The sequence below is a fragment of the Equus caballus genome, chromosome 15 (assembly GCF_041296265.1).
Source record: "Equus caballus isolate H_3958 breed thoroughbred chromosome 15, TB-T2T, whole genome shotgun sequence".
In the NCBI taxonomy this organism is placed as follows: domain Eukaryota; kingdom Metazoa; phylum Chordata; class Mammalia; order Perissodactyla; family Equidae; genus Equus; species Equus caballus.
Window position 1 is genome coordinate 90,224,950 of NC_091698.1, and position 23,113 is coordinate 90,248,062.

Genomic DNA, 23,113 nt, shown 5'->3' on the forward strand with positions numbered 1-23,113 from the left:
CCACATATACTTCAATAAGTCATTTTATTTTCGTTTACAGTTTTTTTTTTTTTCCTTCTTTGATATTTTTCTTTTTACCTATGGAAAGGATTAAAAAAAAGCATTCTCCAGTTAGGGACTTCATTTTCCTCCAAGGACTTCTGCTTCCAGGAAGATGGAATAGATGTACTTTTCCCTGTTTCTCCTAATAAGTTCTAAAAACATTGCACATTATATATAAAACAAACATGAGAATACTCTGAAAGGTGGAGAAGAAAGCAGACTGTGTAGGGGCCTTGGGACCCAAGGAACAACACAGGTGAGTTTCCTGGGTTTTCTTTTTACCACATATGTCTTAGACTTCAAGCCAGCAACCCAGAAACACCAACAGGTGGAGACAGAAAAAAAAAAAAAAGTCCCAACAAAAGCCTGCACTCTAGCCAAAGAACCAGGAAAATGGCAACTTTTCTCAAAGAAACTTTTTGATAATAACTGCTCTAATCTAGCCACACACCACAATAAGAACTATGCTTTATCCCTACCCATGCCAACAAAGGCCAAGTGGGAAGCCTAGACTTCACCCTCCCCCCACCCCAGCAGTAATGAGGCACTCTTCTCCTTCCCCGACTAGGGTAGTATCCAGAAGAATCTGAATGGAGAGTCAGGACTTTCACAACTGCCCAATAGTAATGAGGCCACTACCCCCACCACCCCTGTGAGATCAATGGAGGTCCAGTGGGGAGAAGTAGTAAGGTACTCCTACCCCTTCCAGCCAAGATGGTAACAGTGGAAGCCCAGTGGGGAATCAGAATTTGTATTCCTACCCAGCAAGAATGAGGACCCCTCCACCCCTTGGATGTCAATGGAAATCAAGTGGAAAACCTAGATTTCTACCCCACCTGGCAATAGTGAGGTGCCACTGCTCCCCCAACTTCCCCTGCCGGATAAGTGTCAGAAAAAAACAGCTAACATAGAAAGTTTAAATAAGATCTGGAGTATTATGACATAATACCCAAAATGTCCATGTTTTAGTTAAAAATCACTCTTCATGCCAAGAACCAAGAAAATCTCAACTTTAATGGAAAAAGGTAACAGATGTCAACACCAAAATAACAGAGATATTGGTATTATCTGGCAATGATTTTAAAGCAGCCATTATAAAAATGCTTCAATGAGCAATTAATAAACGTGTTTGAAACTAATGAAAAACTAAAAAGTCTCACTAAAGAGAAGATTTAAAGAAAAACTGAATGGAAATTTTAGAACTGAAAAATATAACCACCAAAACAAAAATCTCAATACATATGGGCTCAGCAGTAAAAGGGAGGGGACAGAGGAAAGAATCAATGAACATGAAGATAGACCAATAGAAAGAGAAACTTCTCAAATTTGGCAAAAGACATAAACCTACAGATTTAAGAAGGTGGATTGATTCCAAACAAGGTAAACTCAAAGAAATCCACACCAAGACACATCATAGTCAAATTTTTGAAAACTAAAATAAAGAAAATGTCTTGAAAGTAGCCAGAGAGAAACAATGCATTATTTATAGAGGAAAATCTATTTGAGTGACAGCAGTTTCTCATCAGAATCTGTAGAGGCCAAAAGAAATGACGTATATTTCAAGTGCAAAAAGAAAAGAACTGTCAATACAGAATTCTATATCCAGTGAAAATATACTTCAGGAAAGAAGAGAAAATTAAGACAATCTCCTGAAGAAAAACTAAAGGAATTTGTAACCATCAGACCTATCCTAATAGAATAGCTATAGGAAGTTCTCTAAACAGAAAGGAAATGATAAAAGAAGGAATCTTGGAACATTAAGAAAGGAAAGAACAACAGAAAGAAAAAAAATGTTGGTAATTATATTTTCCTTCTCCTCTTGAGATTTCCAAATTATGTTTAACAGTTGAAGCAAAGAATATAACACTGATATGGTTCTAAATGTATACAGAAGAAGAATTTAAGACAATTATATTATAAATTAGGTTGGATAAAAGAACGTAAAAAGAAGTAAAGGTTTATACACTTCACTTGAACTGGTAAGATGTCAACATCAATAGACTGTATTACGTTACATATATATAATGCAATACCTAGAATAACCACTTTAAAATCTATACAAAGAGACATACTCAAAGATACTATAGGCAAATCAAAATGGAATTCTCAAACATACTCAGAAACACATAGGAAGGCAAAAGAACAAAAAGAAACAAAAAACAGAGAACAAACAGAAAACAATAAAATGGCATACAAGCTCTAACATAACAATAATTACATTAAATATAAATGGTCAAAATACACCAATTAAAATTGTACAAAGATTGGCAGAGTCGATTAAAAAACAGAATTTGAAATATATTATGATGTAGACCTGAAATTTATATAATGTTATAAACCAATTTTACCACAATAAAATAAAAAACATAACCTAAGTATATGCTATCTTCATAAAACTTGGGTCAAATATAATTATATAGGTAGATTGACAATATAAGAATGGGAAAAGATGTATCATGCAAACAATAATCAAAAGGAACCAGGAATGACTGTTAAAATATCAGATAAAATGGACTTCAGAGCAAAGAAAATTGCCAAGAACAGAGAGGGACATTATATAATAATAATTAAAGGTCAGTCTACCAAACAGATGTAGCAGTCCTAAATGTGTATGCACCAAACAAGAGAGCTACAAAATATATGAAGCAAAAATGGATAGAACTGAAAGGAGTAATGGACAAATCCACAGTTATAGTTGGAAACTTAAATGCCCTTCTCTCAACAATTGATAGGACAGCAAGACAGAAAATTAGCAAAGATATAGAAGTATCAACCAACAGGATATAACAGACATTTTTATAACACCTCACCCAAAATATCTGAGTTTCTGATAGGCATTAGATAGGCAGCTACCTGTGCTTTCCTTATACCTCTTTAGAAATATTTTCTAAACCGAAATCAGGACATGGGATGTAAGAAAGTTTTATTTGCTTTTATATTTATATATTTTTATATATTTAATGATTATATAATACATTACTAGGAAGAAGGACCTGGCCACCCACTTCCAAAAAGATTGACCATGAAAACCCTATGAATAGCAGCAGGGCATTGTCTGAACTAGCACCAGAGGTGAGAGGATGGTACAAAAAGACCAGGCAGGGTTCCGCTCTGTTGTATACAGTGTTGATAGGAGTCACAATTGACTCAGCAGCACTAACAACAACTAAAAATACATTACAATAGGCATCTAATCAAGTGGTTAATGTTTTTAATTAAAACAAGTAATTATATAAAGGGTTTTTCCAATTTTTCTACACCAGAGTTATAAACCCCCTGTTGGTGAAGTAGGCTGCGTAAGCTGCACTTTAGAGAAAGGATTCTCCTTTCAGCCAAGGTGATTGACCTCCTGCTGTTTCTTCCAGCAGCCCCAAGTGCAGGCATCAAGGAGCAAGACAGCTAGGGCACAGAACATTTTCCCATCCCTGACTCAAAGCAGCCAGATCCTTCCAGCTACATTGTTGCTTGAGGAACCCTGGGATTCCTTTCCCAAGCAACCATAGTAGAGTTATACTACGTGCAAAATAGACTCTAAACCAGACTGAACACTCAGCCACATTGCTTCATCTCTGTTCCTGACAACCAACTTGTAAACAGCCTTTGGAGCACAGTGCTGCTATTTCTGACGTCCCTTCCTGCTCTGATTTTCTGTTCTCTTTGTACTAGATCTGGCCTTCTGATGTCCAAGTAACCAATAGCTCAGTGGTCCCTTTTTTTCTCCATTACCCGGCCATTCTGTCCCTTGGGTAAAGGGAAAGGAGGCAAGAATTACCTGTCTTCTTTCTTCTTTGGGTTCTAAATTTCTTCTCTTCTTGAGTACTTAGTTCAGTCTCCTAGTAGTGACACTCGCCTGATCCTTAACCAAGCAACTCAATCATCCTAGCCAGCCTTTTCCCACCTGTCCCCTTTGGATTCTGTGTCATGCTTACCTCCTCTTGAAACAACTGCCACAGAAGCTTCCTTTGCCCAGACTTGCCCTGGCCATTCCTTAGACAAATGGAAGAAGGTCCCAGCTGAAAGAGACTGATACTCATAAGATAAGACTCTGGCCCTTGCAGGTGATTATTGGACTCTTCCTGACCTTACATCCCATGAACGGTAACGGTAGTCAATATTCAAACCAACCATTTGAGTCAGTAGCATGATTTTCAGGTTACACAAAGAGAGGGGTTATCAAGGGAAAGAAGACCATGTCTGAGATCATTCTCAGTGTTTATATCTGTGCCATCCAAACATTCGCCCTGCAGACCTGCTTGACTGTCACCCAGATAATGACCTTTAACATGCCAGCTTGACTTTTAGGAGGCCTTGCGGTGTTTGCACATTATGTAATGTCTGTGCTTCTGTAGAAATCTTACAGAAACAAACGGAGGAAGTTTGCCAGTCCAAGTAGTGGATAATAAATCCTGCCTATCTAGATAGAAACTGATTTTCTATATCCTTTAGTTTATACACATATTTTTTTGTGGTAGTAAGGTCTGAAAAATTCAAGAAATCAAAATATTCAGTTATTTCAAATGCTGTTGCACTTTTGGCAAAGATAGCACTTCCTATAGGCTGAGATTCTGTATATTAGCCTTCTTTACTAGACTGAGTGAGTGAAACAGCATTTCCTATCCAGCATTCAATGAAGAGTAGCCCTAATTCAAGGAGCATACTAAACTTTAGCACAGTGTGCATCAGCTCAATTTGTGTAACTAGATTGTTTTAAATGTTATTTTTAAAGAAAATATATGAGGTTTTTTTCTTTAAATTCTGGAATGTTTGCTACTACATTTTTTTAAAGAATAGATGTTCTTCTGTTTCATGAAAAATAGACTTTTCACTGGGACAGCTAAATTGGATTTTCTGATCAAAGCCAAAAGCAAATATATTTTAGCTTAGCAGTATCACAGGTCAAGATAATTAACTTTAAAAAATATTCTAGGGTCTTTTTGTTAGTTAGGCCAAATTGATGTTTTAATTCCTTTCAGTTACCTAACTAGAAAAACATAGGGCAGAGACAAAGGACATTCCTAGTAGGTTACGTTACTTTGTTGCATACATTCTTGTGAGAGAAACTTTCATAATCTTTCCTTTGCTTAATCAATATGGAAATACTTTTTAAAAACATGTACAGTAATATGAAATGAACTGAACTATTCAGTGAGTTAACACATAAGCTTCTCTAAAAAGTCACAAATTTCTTCTCAGAATATTTTTAACTCAATCCAAGAATAATTTTTTGCATAAGACAAAACCAGACTGCCATGTTACCTATCCTCTCATTTATGTGTGTAGCTTAGGAAAATTCATCTATAAGCATCAACTGCAGCTTTAATAATTCATGAAGTTTAGCCTAAAATTCAGCAAAGAAGGAAAAGATTTTTTGGTGGTCAGTATCAGGATTTAGGGCAAAAGGTGATTAGATATGGTACTACTATATCATTTCTGGTTTAGAATTAAATGACTCAATGAGAGTTTTACTCTCTTTTTCTAAAGAAGTTTATATATATATATATATATATAAATTATCTGCCACTCCAGAAAGTTGTATTATTTTTGAAAAATCATAGACTTTGAGTTGTGTTTTTCACTTTGATGAACTCATTGTCACGTAGATAAGAGTATCTGTTTGCAGACTAAATAGATGGTTATAATAATCAAAGTCTTGGCTTATGGAGAAACACATAATATATTGTGTGAATAATAAACATTTCTCCAAATTATGCAGAAAGTTTAGAATTACTTTTTTAGGACTTGGTTTCACATTGTTAAAAGCCACATTTGCACCATTAGGAAAAGTGGAAAACAATCTGGAAAAAAAATCTACCAAAGATCTCTCCCTTGTAAGAAGACTTCCTCTGGGTTTCTGAGCTTATCTAGTCCTGCTTTGTCTTTGGACAGACTGTCATGGTTTTTGCTTCTCAGAGAGCCTAGCCTTAACTCTGCCTGAGCAGCAGTGTCTGCAGGGAGTTCTGCTGGAGTGTGGGATACTCATGTCTCCAGGACCAGCCACTTTCACAGTCTGTCCTCAACCCCAAGAATTTTGCTACCATACAGCTCTGCTTGGCTCTCCTCCTCCCTAACTCCCCTACATTCAGTGACATCTTGCCAGCCTCAGGACTAGTCAGAAGATGTGCTAGGAGGAGCACCCCATGAAAAGACTCTTTTTCAGTCATCTCCTACCTCTGCCTCCTCTTAAGTATATATAGATATGGTATGATGCCACCTTCCTCCCAAACTCAAGTACCAGAATCTGATAAGAAGTTAAGGACGTCAACCCCTGTGCTACGACCAGAAACCCCCAGGAAATTCAAATATCCCATCTTTGTTTTTATTAACTGGAATTGAGTTTGGCTAAAAATAACAGAAAGCTAAATTACAGCGGCTTCAACAGATAGGGATCTTTTTATCTCATGCACGAAGGAATCTTGAGGGAGACAGTCCGGTGGTAATGTCTCACCAGTGCCGACAGGGATGTGGGTTCTTTCTAGGTTTCCACTCTTTCGTCCTTAGCACATAGACCTTTATCCCCGTGCTCATCATCTCATGAAAACATCATGCTCCTGCCGCTCTAAGCCTCAGGGCTGACATTCAGACAGAATGAAGGGAAAGGGGGAAAAAACAGAGGGCTTATTCCTGGTAAGGCTTTGGCTTATTTAGAAAGAGAAGTCCTCCCCGAAGAACTTCTGCCTGTAGATTGGGAGCCAGAACTGTGCCACATCCCTAGCTGTAAGGGATATGGAGAAGTCATATGTTTTGACTTTCCCATGTCTCTAGTAGAGGAAAGGAGGCAGTTTTTATTGGCTTTTAGGTGGGTGCATAGTATTTACTACATCCCCACTTCAAGATGGTCTTGGGACTCATCTTCCACGGCCTTAATCACAGAGTACCCCACCCAAATGCCTCACTAGTTAACTCCATGCATACTAGTTAACTAGTGACCTAGATAGTTAATTCCACCCTCTCCCCACCATAACTAAAATCCACCACAGCTGTGTCCCTCTAGAATGTCTTGGCTTCACAAACCCTGGCAAGACAACCTCAGACTGGGGACTGCAGTTTAACTATGGCAGGCACTCTGCGAGCTCTCTCTAGATGCACCTATCTACAGGAGAGCTCATCTCAGTTCTCATGATTATTGTTAGTATACTTTTTATTTTAAATAGAATTTAAAATAAAACTTTTTGTTGTTTCACCTCTATTTATGTGCTTACTAATGGCTGATCTCCCCAGCCACCTTCCCACCATGGAGGTGATTATACCAAACCCTTTTCCTAATCCAGAAAATCTTATAATGAGCATTTGTTTAAGAGAGAGATTTTTCCTTGTAAACATGGTATACTTTGGACATAGAGAATCTATCAGCCATTTTAAAGAAAATGTGACTAGAAGTAATATCTTGTTCAGAATAGATGAGGAGTAAGAATCACATTTTACACTGCAGATTTCCTACCTTCAAAGTGCACCTGTCCTAATTAAACTCTGCCCATCTCCTGTAACTCCCTTTACTTCAGTACCAACAACCCTCTCCCCTGCATACAATAGCAAAACCAGACAAACTGGGGCGTTTACTATGGAACCTTACTAGTGGCACCAGACCACATACCACCACAACAGCAGGACAACTTGGCTTCCAACCCCCAAGTTCTACTTTAGAAAGCTATTCACGCATCTCCCCGAAACCTCCTATTGCAGTTGTGGTTTTACTTCCCTCTGCGTTTTCCCTTGCTGCTGTGACCAGTGCTTTATGTGCCCTAGTTTATGGCCAATCTCAACAGAAGTTCTTAGACTTGCCCTCTTGCCTGCAATGGTTTGTCCCAGTTTTATACCACTGCCTGCTTGACTTACCAAGTCAGTGTGCTTCAGCCTCCAATCCTGACCTCCATAGTGATGTCAACTCTTGTACCACTTCAAGGAAGGCAGCAGATTTTTCCTCCTGACCCCTACCCCCAAATGAAACAAAACACCAGCCCAGCCCCTTCCCATATATTTCGTTTAACAACCTTTACTGAGACCTGCCATGAACCATGCAGTTAGATAAGCACTGGGGGGAATAATAAATGAAATATGACTCCTGCCCTTATATTATTTCCAGCGTGGTAAGGAGACAAATGTGAAGAATTTTGACATATCACAGTTAGGGCTATCCTAAGAACAGATACAGGGCATGAGAGGTACCAAAAAAGTAGAGATCAGTTCTACCTAGATAAGTAAGGGAGGAGAAGACAGATGAATTTGGACTGCAAGATGAGTTGGGATTTTTCCAGACAGACAAAATGGCATCAAGATAGTGATTGAGTTCAATAGACGGCAGCTTTCTAGTGTAGGTTATGTGTACTTGGAGAATTTAGTGATACTATTTGACCTGTGAGTTGAATGTCCCGTTGGTCTTCCAACTTTAGCCCTCATTCATTTCATTCCTGTAGCCACTCTTCTGTGGGTTGAAGTCCTGCAGTAATACTTGAACACTATGCAGATTTCAGAAGGTGATGGTAGCAAATAAAATAGAATTATTAAACTCCTCAGTGAGTTATTTTTATACTTGTATTTAGATTTGTAATGAAACAAAAGTCAACAATTAGCCTTCCTCTAAATCGTTCTCTTTCCTTCATGTTTTTGTTTCCATTACTCCTGCTACCAGATATTTCCTTCATTGTGGTGCTTGAAACTCTGAATTCTGCTGGGTTTCCAGGAATGCTATTGACAGTCATTGCCAAGAGAAATGTGTTTTCCCCTTAGGAAATTACACTTCTATTTGGTATTATTATTTCTGACCACTGTGTTGTGTTATGAACATTTCTGAGGAATGAAAAAGATGGCTTCCTTGGAGCAATTACTGGAAAGGAAACTGGTATTCTACTTAAAAAAAAAAAAAAAAAGTATACTTAGATAGGAAATTACCAGGGGGGAGAAAAAAGAATAGGAATAAAGATGGGGTGAGATACATTCCCTGATGAAAAATTTGCTTTTAGAAATGTAAGATTCCTTACAAATTATTTGAATTTTGGGGTTTTTTCTAATTCAAGAATGACGCTACAGAAAAGTACTTAAAACATAAATATTTACCTCCACAAATAGTCACGAAGCAAACTCCCATGTAACTCCCACCCAGCCGAAGAATCACCGTTGCCTAGATTTCAGAAGCCTTCCTTATGCCCCTGCATATCCAAAAGTCCATTTCTGAGCTCACTCAGATTGTTGGCAGAATCCAGTTCATGTGGCTTTCTGATTGAGGTCCCCGTTTTCTTCCTGACTGTCAGCCAAGGGTCCCTCTCAGCTCCTGGAGGTCCCTCTGAGGACCTTTCCACATGAGCTTCATCTTCAAACCAGCAGTAGTGCATTTAATCCTTTTAGTGCTGTGAATCTCTGATTTCCTCTTCTGCCACCAGCCAGAAAAAACTCAGATTTTGAAGAACTCTCGTAATTAGATTAGGCTTACCAGAATAAATCTCCCTTAAAGTCATCTCCACTGTATTCAGTAACCTGGTCATGGGGGGAATATGTCATCATGTTCAGAGGTTCCACCTACACTCATAAAGAAGGGGATTATAGAAGGGGAAGGATTATTGGTGTTATCTTAGAATTCTGCCTACCACAGACGACTTGTTTTCTGCTGCTCTGAAATGCTACCTTTGTCAAAAATCAGATGTCCATATATGTCTAGTCATTTCTGGAAGAGTTTGTATAGAATCTGCATTATTTCTTTTTTAAATGTTTGCTGGAGTGGACCAACGAAGTCATCTTGCTCTGGAGTTTTCTTTATGGAGAGGCTTTAAATTACAAAATTGATTTCTTTAATAGATATAAGACTATTCAGGTTATCTGAATCTTTTCAAATAAGCTTAAAATAAGCTTGTGTCTTTGTGTGGATTTTTGTCCATTTCATCTAAGTTGTTGAATTTCTTGGCATAAAGTTCCACACAATTACCTGATTATCCTTTTGATGTCTATAGAATCTGCAGGGATGTCACTTCTCTTTCCTGATATTGCTGATGTTTTTTATGTCTTATATCTTCTCAGATTTCTTTTCTCATCAGTCTGGCTAAAAATTTATTAATTTTACCAAACTTACTTTTGGTTTCATTTGTTTTCTCAATTGTTTTTCTGGTTTCTATTTCATTAATTTCTACTCTGAACTTTATTATTTACTTTATTTGGCCTACTTTGGAGTTAATTTTCTCTTTCTTTTCTAATTTCTTGAGGTGGAAACTGAGATCATTTGAGACTTTTTTTATTTCTAGTATAGGTTTTTGGTGCTATAAATTTCTCTCTGAATACCACTTTTACCATGTCCCACAAATTTTGATATGTTGTATTTTCATTTTCATTCACTTCACAATACTTTCTTATTTCCCTCTAGATTTCTTCTTTGACCCAGAGGTTATTTAGAAATGTGTTGTTTCCATATATTTGGATATTTTCCAGATATCTTTCTGTTATTGATTTCTAATTTGGTTCTATTGTGTCCAGAGAACATATTTTGTATGATTTTAATTGTTTAAATGGATTAAAACTTGTTTTATGGACCAGGATATGGTTTATCTTGGGAAATATTCTGTGGATACTTGAAAAGAATGTATGTTCTGTTCTTGTTGGGTAGATTGTTCTGTAGATGTCAAGTTGGTTGATAGTGTCATTCAAGCTTTCTATATCCCTGTTGATTTTCTTTCTAAGTGTTCTATCAATTATTGGAAGATGAGTATTGAAATCTCTGTCAGTATATCTGGATTTATCTGTTTCTCCTTGTATTTCTATTAGTTTTTATTTCATCTATTCTGAAGCTCAAACATGTTAGGTGCATATAAACATTTGGGACTTTTATATCCTCCTGATGAATTGACCCCTTTATCACTATGAAATCACCCTCTTTATCTCTGGTAATATTAGTTGCTCTGAAATCCAATTTGTCTGATTAATATAGTTATTCCACCTTTCTTTTGACTGATGTTAGCGTGATATACCTTTTTCCATCTTTTAACTTTGAGCCTATTTATGTCTTTATACATAGGCAATAAATAATTGAATCTTGCTTTCTTACTCTGAGTTTTGATTTGAGTGTTGAGACAATTTACATTAATGGAATTATTAATAAGGTTGGGTTTAAATTACCATCTTGATATATATTTTCCATTTATCTCCTATGTTCTTTGTTCCATTTTTGCTTTTTTTCTACCTTCTTATGAGTTAATTAGGTATTTTTTATGCTTCCATTTTGTCTCCTTTGTTGGCTTATTAGTTATAATGCTTTCTTTTGCTATTTAGTGGTTGCTTTAGAATTTATAATATACACCTTTAACTTTACAGTCTTCAAATGTTATTATACCACTTCAGGTACACCATAAGAACTTTACAATGGTAAGCAATTTCTCCCTCCCAGCATTTGTGATATTGTTGTCATATGTTTTATTTCTTTGATATGTTGTTACTATTTTTGTTTTAATCAGTCAATTGTCTTATAAAGAGATATAAATATGTTTGTAAGAGAAAATGTATTTTAAATTTCTCCACATATTTCTGACACCCTTTATTTTTTTATGTAGACATAATTTCCATCAGACATCATCTTTTTGCTTGAATTATTTCTCTTAATATATCTTGTAGTATAGTTCTGCTGGTAGTTAATTCTTTCAGCTTTTGTATCTGAAAAATTCTTTATTTTGTCTTCCTTTTTGAAAGCTATTTTCACTGGCTATAGAATTCTAGATTGGCAGTTATTTTTTCTTTCATTACTTTAGAAGTGTTACTCCACTGTCTTCTAGTTACATTATTTCAAGAAGAAATCTGCCGTCATTTTTAATCTCAGTTTATCTGTATGTAATGGATCATTTTTCTCTGCCTGATTTTAAGATTTCTCTTTATTGCTAGTTTTAAGCAACTTAGTATATGTCTTATATAGTTTTCTTCATATTTTTTGTGCTTTGGGATTCTTGGAGCTTCTTGGATCTGTGGGTTTATGGTTTTTAGGAATTTTGGAAAATTTTCAGCCATTCTTCAGATATTTTTTCTGTATCTCCCTCCTTCAAAAACTCCAGTTACATGGTATATGAGACCACTTTGAAATTCCCTTGGAGATCGTTGATGTTCTTCTCTTTCTTTCTTCCCCCTAGTTTCTTTCTCCCTATATTTCCTTTTGGAGAGTTTCTATTGTTATGTCTTCAATTCACTAATTTTTCTTCTACAATGTCTTCTCTGCTGTTAATCCTATCCAGTGTAGTTTTCATGTCTAGAAGTTTAGTATGGGTCTTTTTTGTATCTTCCATAATTCTACTTAACATGCTCAATATTTCTTGTTTCTTGAACATATGGAATAAGTTATAAAACTTTCAATATGTGTCTACCAATTTTTTTAAAACAGGTTAATTTTGATATGATTCAAATGTCATAAAACTCCCTTTAAAGTGCACAGTTCTGGGGCTGGCATGGTGGTTAAGTTCGCACACCTGGCTTCAGCGGCCCAGGGTTCTCAGGTTCAGATCTCCAGCACAGACCTAGGCACTGCTCATCGAGCCATGCTGTGGCAGGCATCCCACATACAAAATAGAGGAAGATCGCCACAGATGTTAGCAACAGTCTTCCTCAAGCAAAAAGAGGAAGATTGACAACAGATGTTAGCATTAGCTCAGGGCCAATCTTCCTCACCAATAAATAAATAAATAAGGTGCACAATTCAGTGATTTTTAGTACATTCTCAGAGCAAAGCAACCATGACAACCATCTGACTTCAGAATATTTTCATCACCTCAAAAAGAATCCCCATACCAATTAGTAGTCATTCCCCATTTCCCCCTCCACCCAGACCATAGAAACCACTCATCTACTTTCTGTCTTTATGAATTTTCCTCTTACAGACATTTCACATAAGTGGTGTTGTGCAGTGTGTAGCCTTTCATGACTTGCTTCTTTCACTTAGCATAATGTTTTCAGGTTCATTCATGTTATAGCATTTATCAGTACTTCATTATTACTCAGTAATATCTCACTGCATGACTATATCACGTTTTGATTTTCCATTCATTAGTTGATGGACATTCAGATTGCTTCTACTTTTTGTCTATTATGAACAATGCTGCTATACACATTCATGTACAAGTTTTGTGTGGACCTTTGTTTTCAGTTCTTTTAGGTTTATATCTACAAGTGGAATTGCCAAGTATATATGGTAACTCTATATTTAACATTTTGGGGAACTGCCAAACTGTTTTCCAAAATGCCTGTACCAATTTACAATGCCACCAGCAATGTATGAGGGTGCCAGTTTCTCTACATCCTTGTCAACACTGGCTTTTGTTTGTCTTTTTTCTTATAGCCATCCTAGTAGGTGTGATGTGGTATCTCATTGTGGTTTTGATTACATTTCTTTGATGACTAATGATGTTATGCTTTTTTTGACATGCTTATTGGTCCTTTGTATATCTTTAGAGAAATGCCTTTTCAAATCTTTTGCCCTTTTGTAATCAAGTTGTCTTTTTGTTGTTGGTTGATAAGAGTTCTTTGTATATTCTGGATACTAGATCCTTATTACATATATGATTTTTCTCCCATTCTGTGAATTGTCTTTTCACTTTCTTGATCATGTCCTTTAAAGCACAAAAGGTGTTAATTTTTATGAAATCCAGGGTTTTTTTCCTTTCACCACTTGTGCTTTTGGTGTCTTATCTAAGAAACCATTGCCTAATCTAAGATCACAAAGATTTATTCTTATGTTTCCTTCTAGGAGTCTTATAGATTTAGTTGTTCCATTTAGGACTATGATCCATTTTGAATAAATTTTTGTATATGATGTGAGTTAATGGTCCAATTCATTCTTTTGCATGTGTATATCTGGTTTTCCCAGCACCATTTCTTGAATGTTTACCAATTTTATTATCTTTGTCATTTCTGTCACCTTTTTCTTCATTTCCTGCCTTATATGCTTGATAACTTTTTATTGGATGCCTTACATTGTTAATTTTATCTTGTTGGATGCTGGATATTTCTGTGTTCATATAGATATTCTTGAACTTTGTTATGGGGCACAGTTATGTTACTCAGAAATAGTTTGATCCTTTCTGGCCCTGCTTTTAAGCTTTGTTGGTTGGTACCGGAACAGCATTTAGTTTAGGGCTAATTTTACCCCATCATCAAGGCAAAACCTCTCTAAGTTCTATAGTTCGTACATTAATTATAAGACTTTCTACTGGGCTGGTGGAAGTAGTAATTATTCTCAGTTTGGGGATTATTCCGTAAATACCTTCAGATGGTTCTTTCCCCAGCTTCTGGTAGTGTCTCTAATGATAGTACCAATCAGTACTTAGCTGGAACTCAAAAGGAACCCTCTTTAGATCTCCAGAGTGTCCTCCCCACCCCATCTCTTTCTGCAGCTCTCTCCTCCACACTACTTTGCCCTACCAAAAACTACTACGTTGACACCCCCCCCCCCCAGAGTACCAGCTCTGTCTTATTGTTTTAAAATGTATTTAGAATTTGTTTTAATCAGGTGTGATAAAGCGACAGAGAGAGACAGCTGCCCTTGAAATAAGAGTTTGTTACTTACAATTCCCAAGAGGAGGCAGGGTGGGAGGAAGGCATGGGGAAGGTGCAGGGATGCTAAGGGTGCGCCTGTTTGGATGGAGAGATTACAGACACTCTCTAATTCCAGACAGCAATAGAAAAAATGTGTTTTACAGTTTAGGCACAGCTAACGACTTGATGAATAAAAATGGGATTAATGCTTTGAGACTAATACTGAAAAGAAATGTTTAAAAAGTAGGGGAGGAAAGGGGCTGGCCCCGTGGCCGAGTGGTTAAGTTCGCGCACTCCGCTGCAGGCAGCCCAGTGTTTCGTCGGTTCGAATCCTGGGCGCGGACATGGCACTGCTCGTCAGACCACGCTGAGGCAGCGTCCCACATGCCGCAACTAGAGGAACCCACAACGAAGAATACACAACTATGTACCGGGGGGCTTTGGGGAGAAAAAGGAAAAAATAAAATCTTTAAAAAAAAAAAAAAAAATTTAAAAAAAAAAAAAAAAAGTAGGGGAGGAAAACTCATCATTCACCCTAAAGAGGGTGGAGAGAAGAGTCAGAAATAACAAGAAAGCAAAACAAGATGACTAGAGTCAGACCAAATATCTTTTATATCAATATATGTGAATATGTTGTCTTTTTATTTAAGAGAGAGAGACTTTCAAATTGCATTTTTATAGAAGTCTGCTTATGATTTCAAGAGACATATTTAAAACAAAATAACAAAAGATTAAAAATAAAGAAAAGTACAAATCTACCAGGCAGGTGATGACAAAAATGAAAGCAAAGTAACAATAATACCAATCAAAATGGAATTTAAGGCACAAAGCATTAACTGAAAATTTCCACACCAGTACCAGAAAGCCACATAAATTCACGTTATCTCTGGCTTTCTTCCTTTCTCCAAGGTATTTGAGATCTTGAAAATGAGAGTAACTTTGCTCATTTTGCAGTCAGTATAATGGGACTAACCCTCATTAAAAACTCAGAGGGGGGCTGGCCCAGTGGTGTAGTGGTTAAGTTCGAGGGCTCTGCTTCAGTGGTCCTGGAGTTTGCAGGTTTGGATCCCAGGCACAGATCTATACACTGCCCATCAAACCATGCTGTGGCAGCATCCCACATACAAAATAGAGGAAAATTGGCACAGATGTTAGCTCAGGGACAATCTTCCTCACAAAAAACAAAAACAAAGAGTCTTAGCCTTTAAACCTAGTTTAAAATAAACATTCTTTTTGGTTGTGTCCTTTTTGAAAAAATTGCCAGGATAGCTTCGTGTTGGTAACTGCACACGGTTTCCCTGCTATATGTGACTTATCTATAAAAATTTGTGCTTCTAATCCTTAAATCATAAAAACACATTGATCAGGTACAATTACACGCTTCCTCTGCTGTGGCATCTGACTTCAGGCCGTCATCCTGCTATGTCACTATTGAGAAAGCCCAATGAGGGTGAGAGGAGCTTCTTTGGCAGGACTTGCTCTTATTTCCAGAGACAATGCGTATTGCCTGCCTCACTTGCCTCTCTGGGCCTCTCTGATATGTCACATCAGAGAGCACTTGCTGAAAGGAAAGCAGGGAATGGGAGTTTACTACGATTAATTTGACATTTGTGTTTGTCCCGGATATTCTAAGTGTTTGACTTTTTTTTAACTGTAGTTAACGCTGCCTACCTTGCGAGCCAAGAAATGATGGACGTGGTGAAGAGAGACAATGAAACCATAAAGGAACATTTATCGAAGGTAATCACTGTAGTACTGCAAGGAAGTAAGTAGATGGGCAAAAATATTCACTGAGGATGAAAGGTTAGAATCTATAAGACCTCAAGGGTTTGTAGATTTCAGAAAAAGAGTTCTGCTTCTAGTTAAAATTAATGCAGTCGTTGAAAGTTGCATAGAAAGTGAGTAAAGCTGATTACATAGTTATTTAAATATATTTTACCACCTCTTTTTGTTGGGTTTATTTTTAGAATCAATACTTCTCTCTTGTACTGAGAAGACTCTCAATAATATTTATAGAATAAATGAGTTATATTAAAATGTAAGTAAAACATTGGAAAAGAACTAACATTACTAAGACCTAATAACTCAGTGAGGCTTTCTTGTTCTCCTATGCATTAGAGCAGGAGCGTCCAGCTCTGACACAAGACCAGTTTTCTTTACAAGCAGGTGCAGAAAGGGAAAGATAGAAACTTCTAGCATTTGTGAGTTATTTCTGCAAATGTTAGACTCTTACACAAACACATTTGGAAGCACCGACCTCTGAAGCTGTGAGGGCACGACGATTTAGATATGTCTAGGCCCCCTATCATTTAGGTGGCTCTGGTACTCCCATGGCACCATTTGTCTGTCTGTCCATCCTAAACAGGATAGAGCTGGACTGTCTAATTGGGTAGCCACTGACCACGTGTGGTCTTTTGTGGCTAGCAGGAATTGAGATATGCTGTAAGTATAAAATATACATTGGATTTCAAAAACTTAGTACCAAAAAAAAAGTAAAATATTTCATTGATATATTTATATTGACTAAATGTTGAGAATGTAGTTACTAGACATTTTTGAATTATATACGTGCCTTTGTATTTCTGTTGGAGTGTGCTAATCTAGAACTTTACAGTCAGTGCTGAACCTGTGACACCAGCTGGGTACAATGAAATGAGCCCTACTAAGTGGCCAGCGCTTACAGGGCTCAGGAACCTGTCATCTGCAAGTAAAATCTTAGGTCCCTCACTGGATTTAGAATCTCTTCATAAACTTTGAGACATTTGGCTGAAACTTGCCTACCATGTTAATTCTTATTTCTGTAACCTCCCAATACGATTATCTTAAAGCAAGAAATGTATATGTTCTTAAAAATATATTTTCAGAATATTGATCTATAGTAGCTTCACTCAGAGAGGACTTTTGAAAATGCCTCTGTGTTTGTCTAATGGCCATAGTGGTCATCATATTTCTAAAATAGCAATTGTTAGAGATTGAAATTTTAAAGGCAGAAGAAAAACCTCATTAGGTGAATGGGGAAGGTTGGGGCCTCATAAGGATCCTCTCTCCAGGGCTTTCCACTGTTTCCAGTCATTGAAGGATATGAAAATAAAGGGAAAAAAGTATTTTATTTTTCAGCTAAATTATAAGTGCTTTTGTTTCAAAAATACATTTACGTTCTCAAGGCTGGAAGTTCAGAAAACAACTCAGCTTCCAGTTAATAATAAGCCTGGCAGATGCTCACTTCCAGAATGCACACATGCTGAATGATTAGACCCATCATGTGTCAAAGCCCATCGTACCACCTGTGGAAGCCAGCTGCTGTAAAATACTCATCATCGCTGGATTCTGTTTGTATGTTGTGCTCAGAAAGAGGTCAAAGAAAGGTGCTAACTTATTCCTGTCCTAAGTTAAATCCATATGCAAGTGTAATCATTCCCAGATAGAGGTCTGCTCACGGTAACTGCGTCAGGACTGTCAGTTTACCGAAACTTTTATGGGAGAAATATGGGGTATAATGGCAGATGGCAGACGTTTCAAGGTTAATATTAACACACAGTCACAAGAATAGACTTTTCCAACTACAGAGAATGGTTTTGTTTTGTTTTTAAGATAACATTAAATGTACTTGGGGAATTTGAGAACGCAAAGAAAGCATTGTTTAGTTTAATGATGCAAAACTACCTTGCGATTAATTGGTTATCCATTCTACCAGCTAAGTTTGAGCTCTTCACTAGAATAATATACTTCCAATTCCTAAGTGAAATGAGGTCTAGAGAGACAGGCAGTTTATTGCAACTTTTTGTTTCTGTAATTTAAAAAGAGGAAATATGTTATAATTGAATCAACGTATGTCCCAGTCTGCTTGAGAAAATAAGGAAACTTGAAAGGGTGCATAGTTCTAGGAAGATAGTGGGCATTGCCTCCCGCCTTCCAAACAACTCTGACAATTAGTCAAACTTGAAACCGCTTCCCAAGACCAGACACATCCCTATTTTTCAGATAGTCTAGTCAAGGATGCTCTGTCCCATTTCAGCCCAAACATAGGCATTCAGAAATTTCATACCTATCCAGGACTGTCCAGTGTGAAGACTTTTTGAGCCTCACATTTTGTTGTAAAAATCATTCAATATATTTCAGTTATTCAACTTTTAAAACAGTTCTGAAAAATATATCTTTGTGTCATCCAGTCAGGAAGCCAGGAAAGTGAGTGTAAGAATAGTCTCTCTACTACACTGTGTGGATGGCTTTCAGATTCTTTCTCCTCCCCTCAGAAACTATCATAGCATAATCAACAGGCTGTGGTTCTAAATTCAAATGTTCTACCGCTGGATTTCCATTGTCTACATGAAAAGAACTTTTTATCTTCTTGAGGAAAATGGGCCTTTTTAACTAAAAAATTTACTGGGCTGCTTGTCTGTCTTCCTTCCAAGGTCTAGAGACTTTATACACAGTATCAGACGGTTGCGTTTATTTGCAGTGCTTCAACACTGCATAAGTTATTTCCCTTTCCTTGAACAAATATATCAGACTCATAGTTGTTTCCAGAAGAGTATACTATGGCCTGTGGCATCTTAGGTTTGTTCTTTCTTCACCTGACTAAATTCTACCTGTCATTTAAGACTTGGCTCCTGGGGCCGGCCTGGTGGCACAGCGGTTAAGTTCGCACATTCCGCTTCGCCGGTTCGGATCCCGGGTGCAGACATGGCACCGCTTGGCATGCCATGCTGTGGTAGGCGTCCCACGTATAAAGTAGAGGAAGTTAGGCATGGATGTTAGCTCAGCGCCAGTCTTCCTCAGCAAAAAGAGGAAGATTGGCAGTAGTTAGCTCAGGGCCAATCTTCCTCAAAAAAAAAAAGACTTGGCTCCAGTGTCATCTCCAAGAGGCATTTCCTAGCCCCTGGATTTGATTAGATGTCCCTCCCTTTGCCTCCCATGGCCCTCTATGTAAAATTATAATATTGCATTTTTACACAGTATTTAAACAGTCATCTTTCCCCTCTCACCCACCTTGAGGTAAGAAACTATGTTTTTCTGTCTTGATATCCCTAGGGCCCAACACAATGCATGATACTTGGTGAGCAACCAATAAATGTATAGTAGGTGGATGGATGAGGAAAGCTTAGAGAATTGAGTTGAAGCCTTTTTTGTGTATGGATCTCTTTGGCTCTCTGCTAAAGTGTATGGAGCCCTTCTCAGAATAATGTTTTTAAATGCATTAAATAAATACGTGAGGTTATTAAAAAAAATTACATTGAAATATGCTTATCAAAATATCTTAAAAACGAATTTGTGATATATAACGTGTGTCTTTTATTAACACACAAAATAATGAGATATAATAACACTCAGAATTACTATTGTAATTTTGTAGTGATGAGCATAGTTTTTTAGTTGTCTGCAACAAGTTTACTGTGGTTTGAAAATATTCATAATTTTATAGGTGACAAAATATAGGTGTTACTAATACTACTATGGTTTGTTACCTGTATTCATAATTAAAGGAAATAAAATTATAGTTAGAGGTTAGCAAAAATAAAAGTGTAATGTTTTTCCTATCCACCAGCCCCACCCCTGTGCCGCCGCTTCTGCCCTTGAACGTGCATAGACGTGTAGGCCCCAAGTGAAGAAGCCCTGTGCTAGAGACACTAAAGAAGGTTAGGTGGCTTGCGCACTGGCCTGAGAACATGAAGCCGTAAGTTTCACTCAAGAGACTAGATTATTTTGAGTTGTTGGGGAGCCATTGAAGGGTTTAAGCAATGGAGTTTAATAATCAGGGTGATATTCAAAATGTTTGACAACTGTGTGACATAGCCACTGACCCATCAGAACATATGCTCTCTGTGAACAGCCAGTTCAGAGGTACCAGTTCCTATCAGTCAGCCCTAGCAATGTGGCTAGAGTAACAAATGAGAGAGATTATTTTGGGGAAAATGTGTGGCAGAATATTGGAAAAGAGTGAAATTTGACGTGAGGAGACCATTTAGAAGGCTTTTACAAGAACCAAGGCAGTGGAATTGGGGGTGGAGAGGGAGAAGAATCTGGAAAGATTTACGAAGTAGAATCAAAGGCACTTAGTGTATAAGAGAGTGGAGACGGAGGAGCCTAAGCTTACTTCTCTGTGTTTGGATTTGGTAAAAATGTAGGAAATATGAGAGGAGACGCAACATCAAGTTGTGGAAGATGGTTGAGAAAGAAGTTCATTTTGATACTTTTGTTTGAGATACCTGTGGGACATCCAAGTGGACACATGTCTGACAGGTAGCTGGATATTTGGGTATGAAGCTTAGAAAAGTAGTCTCAGCTTAATTTTGATTTGAGAGTGAGGAGGATATAGTTGAAGCCATGAGCGTGGAGAAGAGTGACCTAAGGGAGTATGTAGTATAAGGAGAGAAGACATCTGAAGCTTGATCCTTGGGGAACACAGCTTAGAAGTTCGGAGGAAGGAGAGGAGCTAATGATTAGGATGGGAGTGGAGCGGGGAGGGACAAGAATGAGAACCAGGATGGAATAAACCAAAGTAAGAAAATCAACTGTACATTTTCGCCATCCCAATCCCAGTTCTTCTGGGAGCCTCTGGGGTATGCTCTGCTTTATGAGGCACCTGGTGTGTCTGAGGCAAAGAGGAGGTCAGCATTCTCTTGTTCTGTCATTGTTTTAAACTATAAGGGGATGTATGTCTCATTCATAGAAAAGTGAATGAGTGTTTGGTTTAGAAACTTGAAGTTTTCATTTAAAACTCACTTAGGAGGGAAATTCTAAACTGCCGTGACCATCTTTGGCCTGGGCTTATGGAAACAGCTGGTGTGTGCTACCGCCAGACCGAATCTGAACATCGCTATCAGTCCATAGGGGTCGGAAATTGTTCCCAGCGAGAACACATGAGCTGCTTCTTTCTGACAAAGGTAGGCAGTGGTGCAGGAGCTGCCTGCAAAGTGGTGCTGCCCCTGCCTCCAGAGGGCCAGGCCAGGCAGCAGTGTGGTTTGGGAAAGGGGCAAAATGTCCTCAGGAACAGGAACCCCTGTGCTATGGCTCTCTCCCCATCCTGCTCGGCCCGCCTGAGCCCGGAGGTGCATGTTGCCTTTGGGAACAAACCTTGTGCGGTTGTTTGCAGATTCGGGCATGCAAATCCTTCAGACATGCACACGTCCTGTTTAACGGAGCATAGGAAGCACTCCCTGGACCAGCTAACCAGGACTGCCTTTCCGCCAAGCCTTAGTCTGAAACTGATTGTGTTAGTTCTGCCTGTTTAATTTGAAGCCTGTTCAGAATGTCATAATAGGTAGGTTTGTTTTTATCTCAATCATTTTGACCTTGAGAGCTTCATTTCAGGCACTTTTGTTAGCATACCCTTGAGTTCTCTAATGGAGCGTGATTGAAAGGAGGGGGAGTGTATCGGGGAGCAGAGTCACAGCCCAAGGTTCAAAGTCCAGCTCCACCACTTGCTTACTTATGTGACCTTGGTTAAGTTACTTGACCTCACTGTGCCTTCTTTTTTCATCAATAGAATGGTTTAATATTAGAATCTATTCTCATATAGTGTTCCAAAAATATAATGCTATAATTCATGTAAAGTCCTTGCAAGGGGGTCTGGCATGTTGTTGTTGTTGTTATTATTAACTTAGTTGTATCCTAGATATGCCTCTGAGTACTTTAAAAAGACTATTTGTCTAACTTTTCCTCCCCCACATGCCTTCCAAGATATTTTCATTCTGTAATGAAAGATTTGGTGATTGTTTTTTAACTTTTTTTTTTAGATCTCTTAGATAGCTTAGATCTTTTTTTTTTAAAGATTTTATTTTTTTTCCTTTTTCTCCCCAAAGCCCCCCAGTACATAGTTGTATATTCTTCGTTGTGGGTCCTTCTAGTTGTGGCATGTGGGACGCTGCCTCAGCGTGGTTTGATGAGCAGTGCCATGTCCGCGCCCAGGATTCGAACCAACGAAACACTGGGCCGCCTGCAGCGGAGGGCGCAAACTTAACCACTCGGCCACGGGGCCAGCCCCAGATTTGGTGATGTTAAATATGTATCCAAGAGACCCTGGAATGCCCCAGTCCCATTCTAGATCACAGCCACTGATCCGCACAAGGCGCCTGGGGAGATGTTGTAAAGGAACAGTGGTGAAGGAAAACACAGAAGTACTTAATCTTTATCAGGACTTGGGCCTAGTATCCTAGTGCAGAGAATTCAGACAAGCTGCACTTGGCCATTTCTCTAAGTTAGTTAGGCCAAGACCCTTCCAGCACATCTGTCAGTTTCCTGAGGCGTATAACCAGGGAGAAACAGAGACACAAGAGCATAAATCTGCTCTGATGCCTCATACTCTGCTGCCTCACCAGAGGAAAATAGATGCCTTGGGTCAGCTTCTCACTCCAGTCCCAGCTAAAAAAGAGACAAAGCTAGTCATGAGATGGCCCAGTGACTTCCATATGTGGGTTCTGGCCCTTTACACTTGAGACACAGAAAGGAGAGCGTTTAGATGCGTAGTTGTTCCACCCACTGGAGAACGGTCCAGGCAGTAACCCGCTTGGCCCTCCTCCTCCCCTGGCATGTCGACTCCCTCTGCCCCTCTAGAGGCCTGCAGAGGGAAGCAGGGCTCCATGGT

At 38.2% G+C, this 23,113-nt stretch overlaps 1 protein-coding gene across 14 annotated transcripts in view; it reads left to right on the forward strand.

Annotated features, from left to right (window-relative positions):
• The window catches only part of LDAH (lipid droplet associated hydrolase), a 98,172-nt gene that overhangs the window by 65,857 nt on the left and 9,202 nt on the right, over nucleotides 1–23,113 (forward strand). For 8 of the 14 annotated variants that reach the window (XM_001501695.6, XM_070235859.1, XM_070235868.1 and 5 more), the window contains one exon: nucleotides 16,187–16,269. The exons of 2 other annotated variants lie outside the window; for them this stretch is intronic. In XM_001501695.6, the coding sequence (XP_001501745.3) occupies nucleotides 16,187–16,269 (83 nt within the window). Of the gene's footprint in view, nucleotides 1–16,186; nucleotides 16,270–20,074; nucleotides 20,204–21,256; nucleotides 21,414–21,622; nucleotides 21,791–23,113 lie in introns of those variants that run through there. 4 more of the 14 variants (XM_070235861.1, XM_070235862.1, XM_070235870.1 and 1 more) reach the window with 3 other exon arrangements.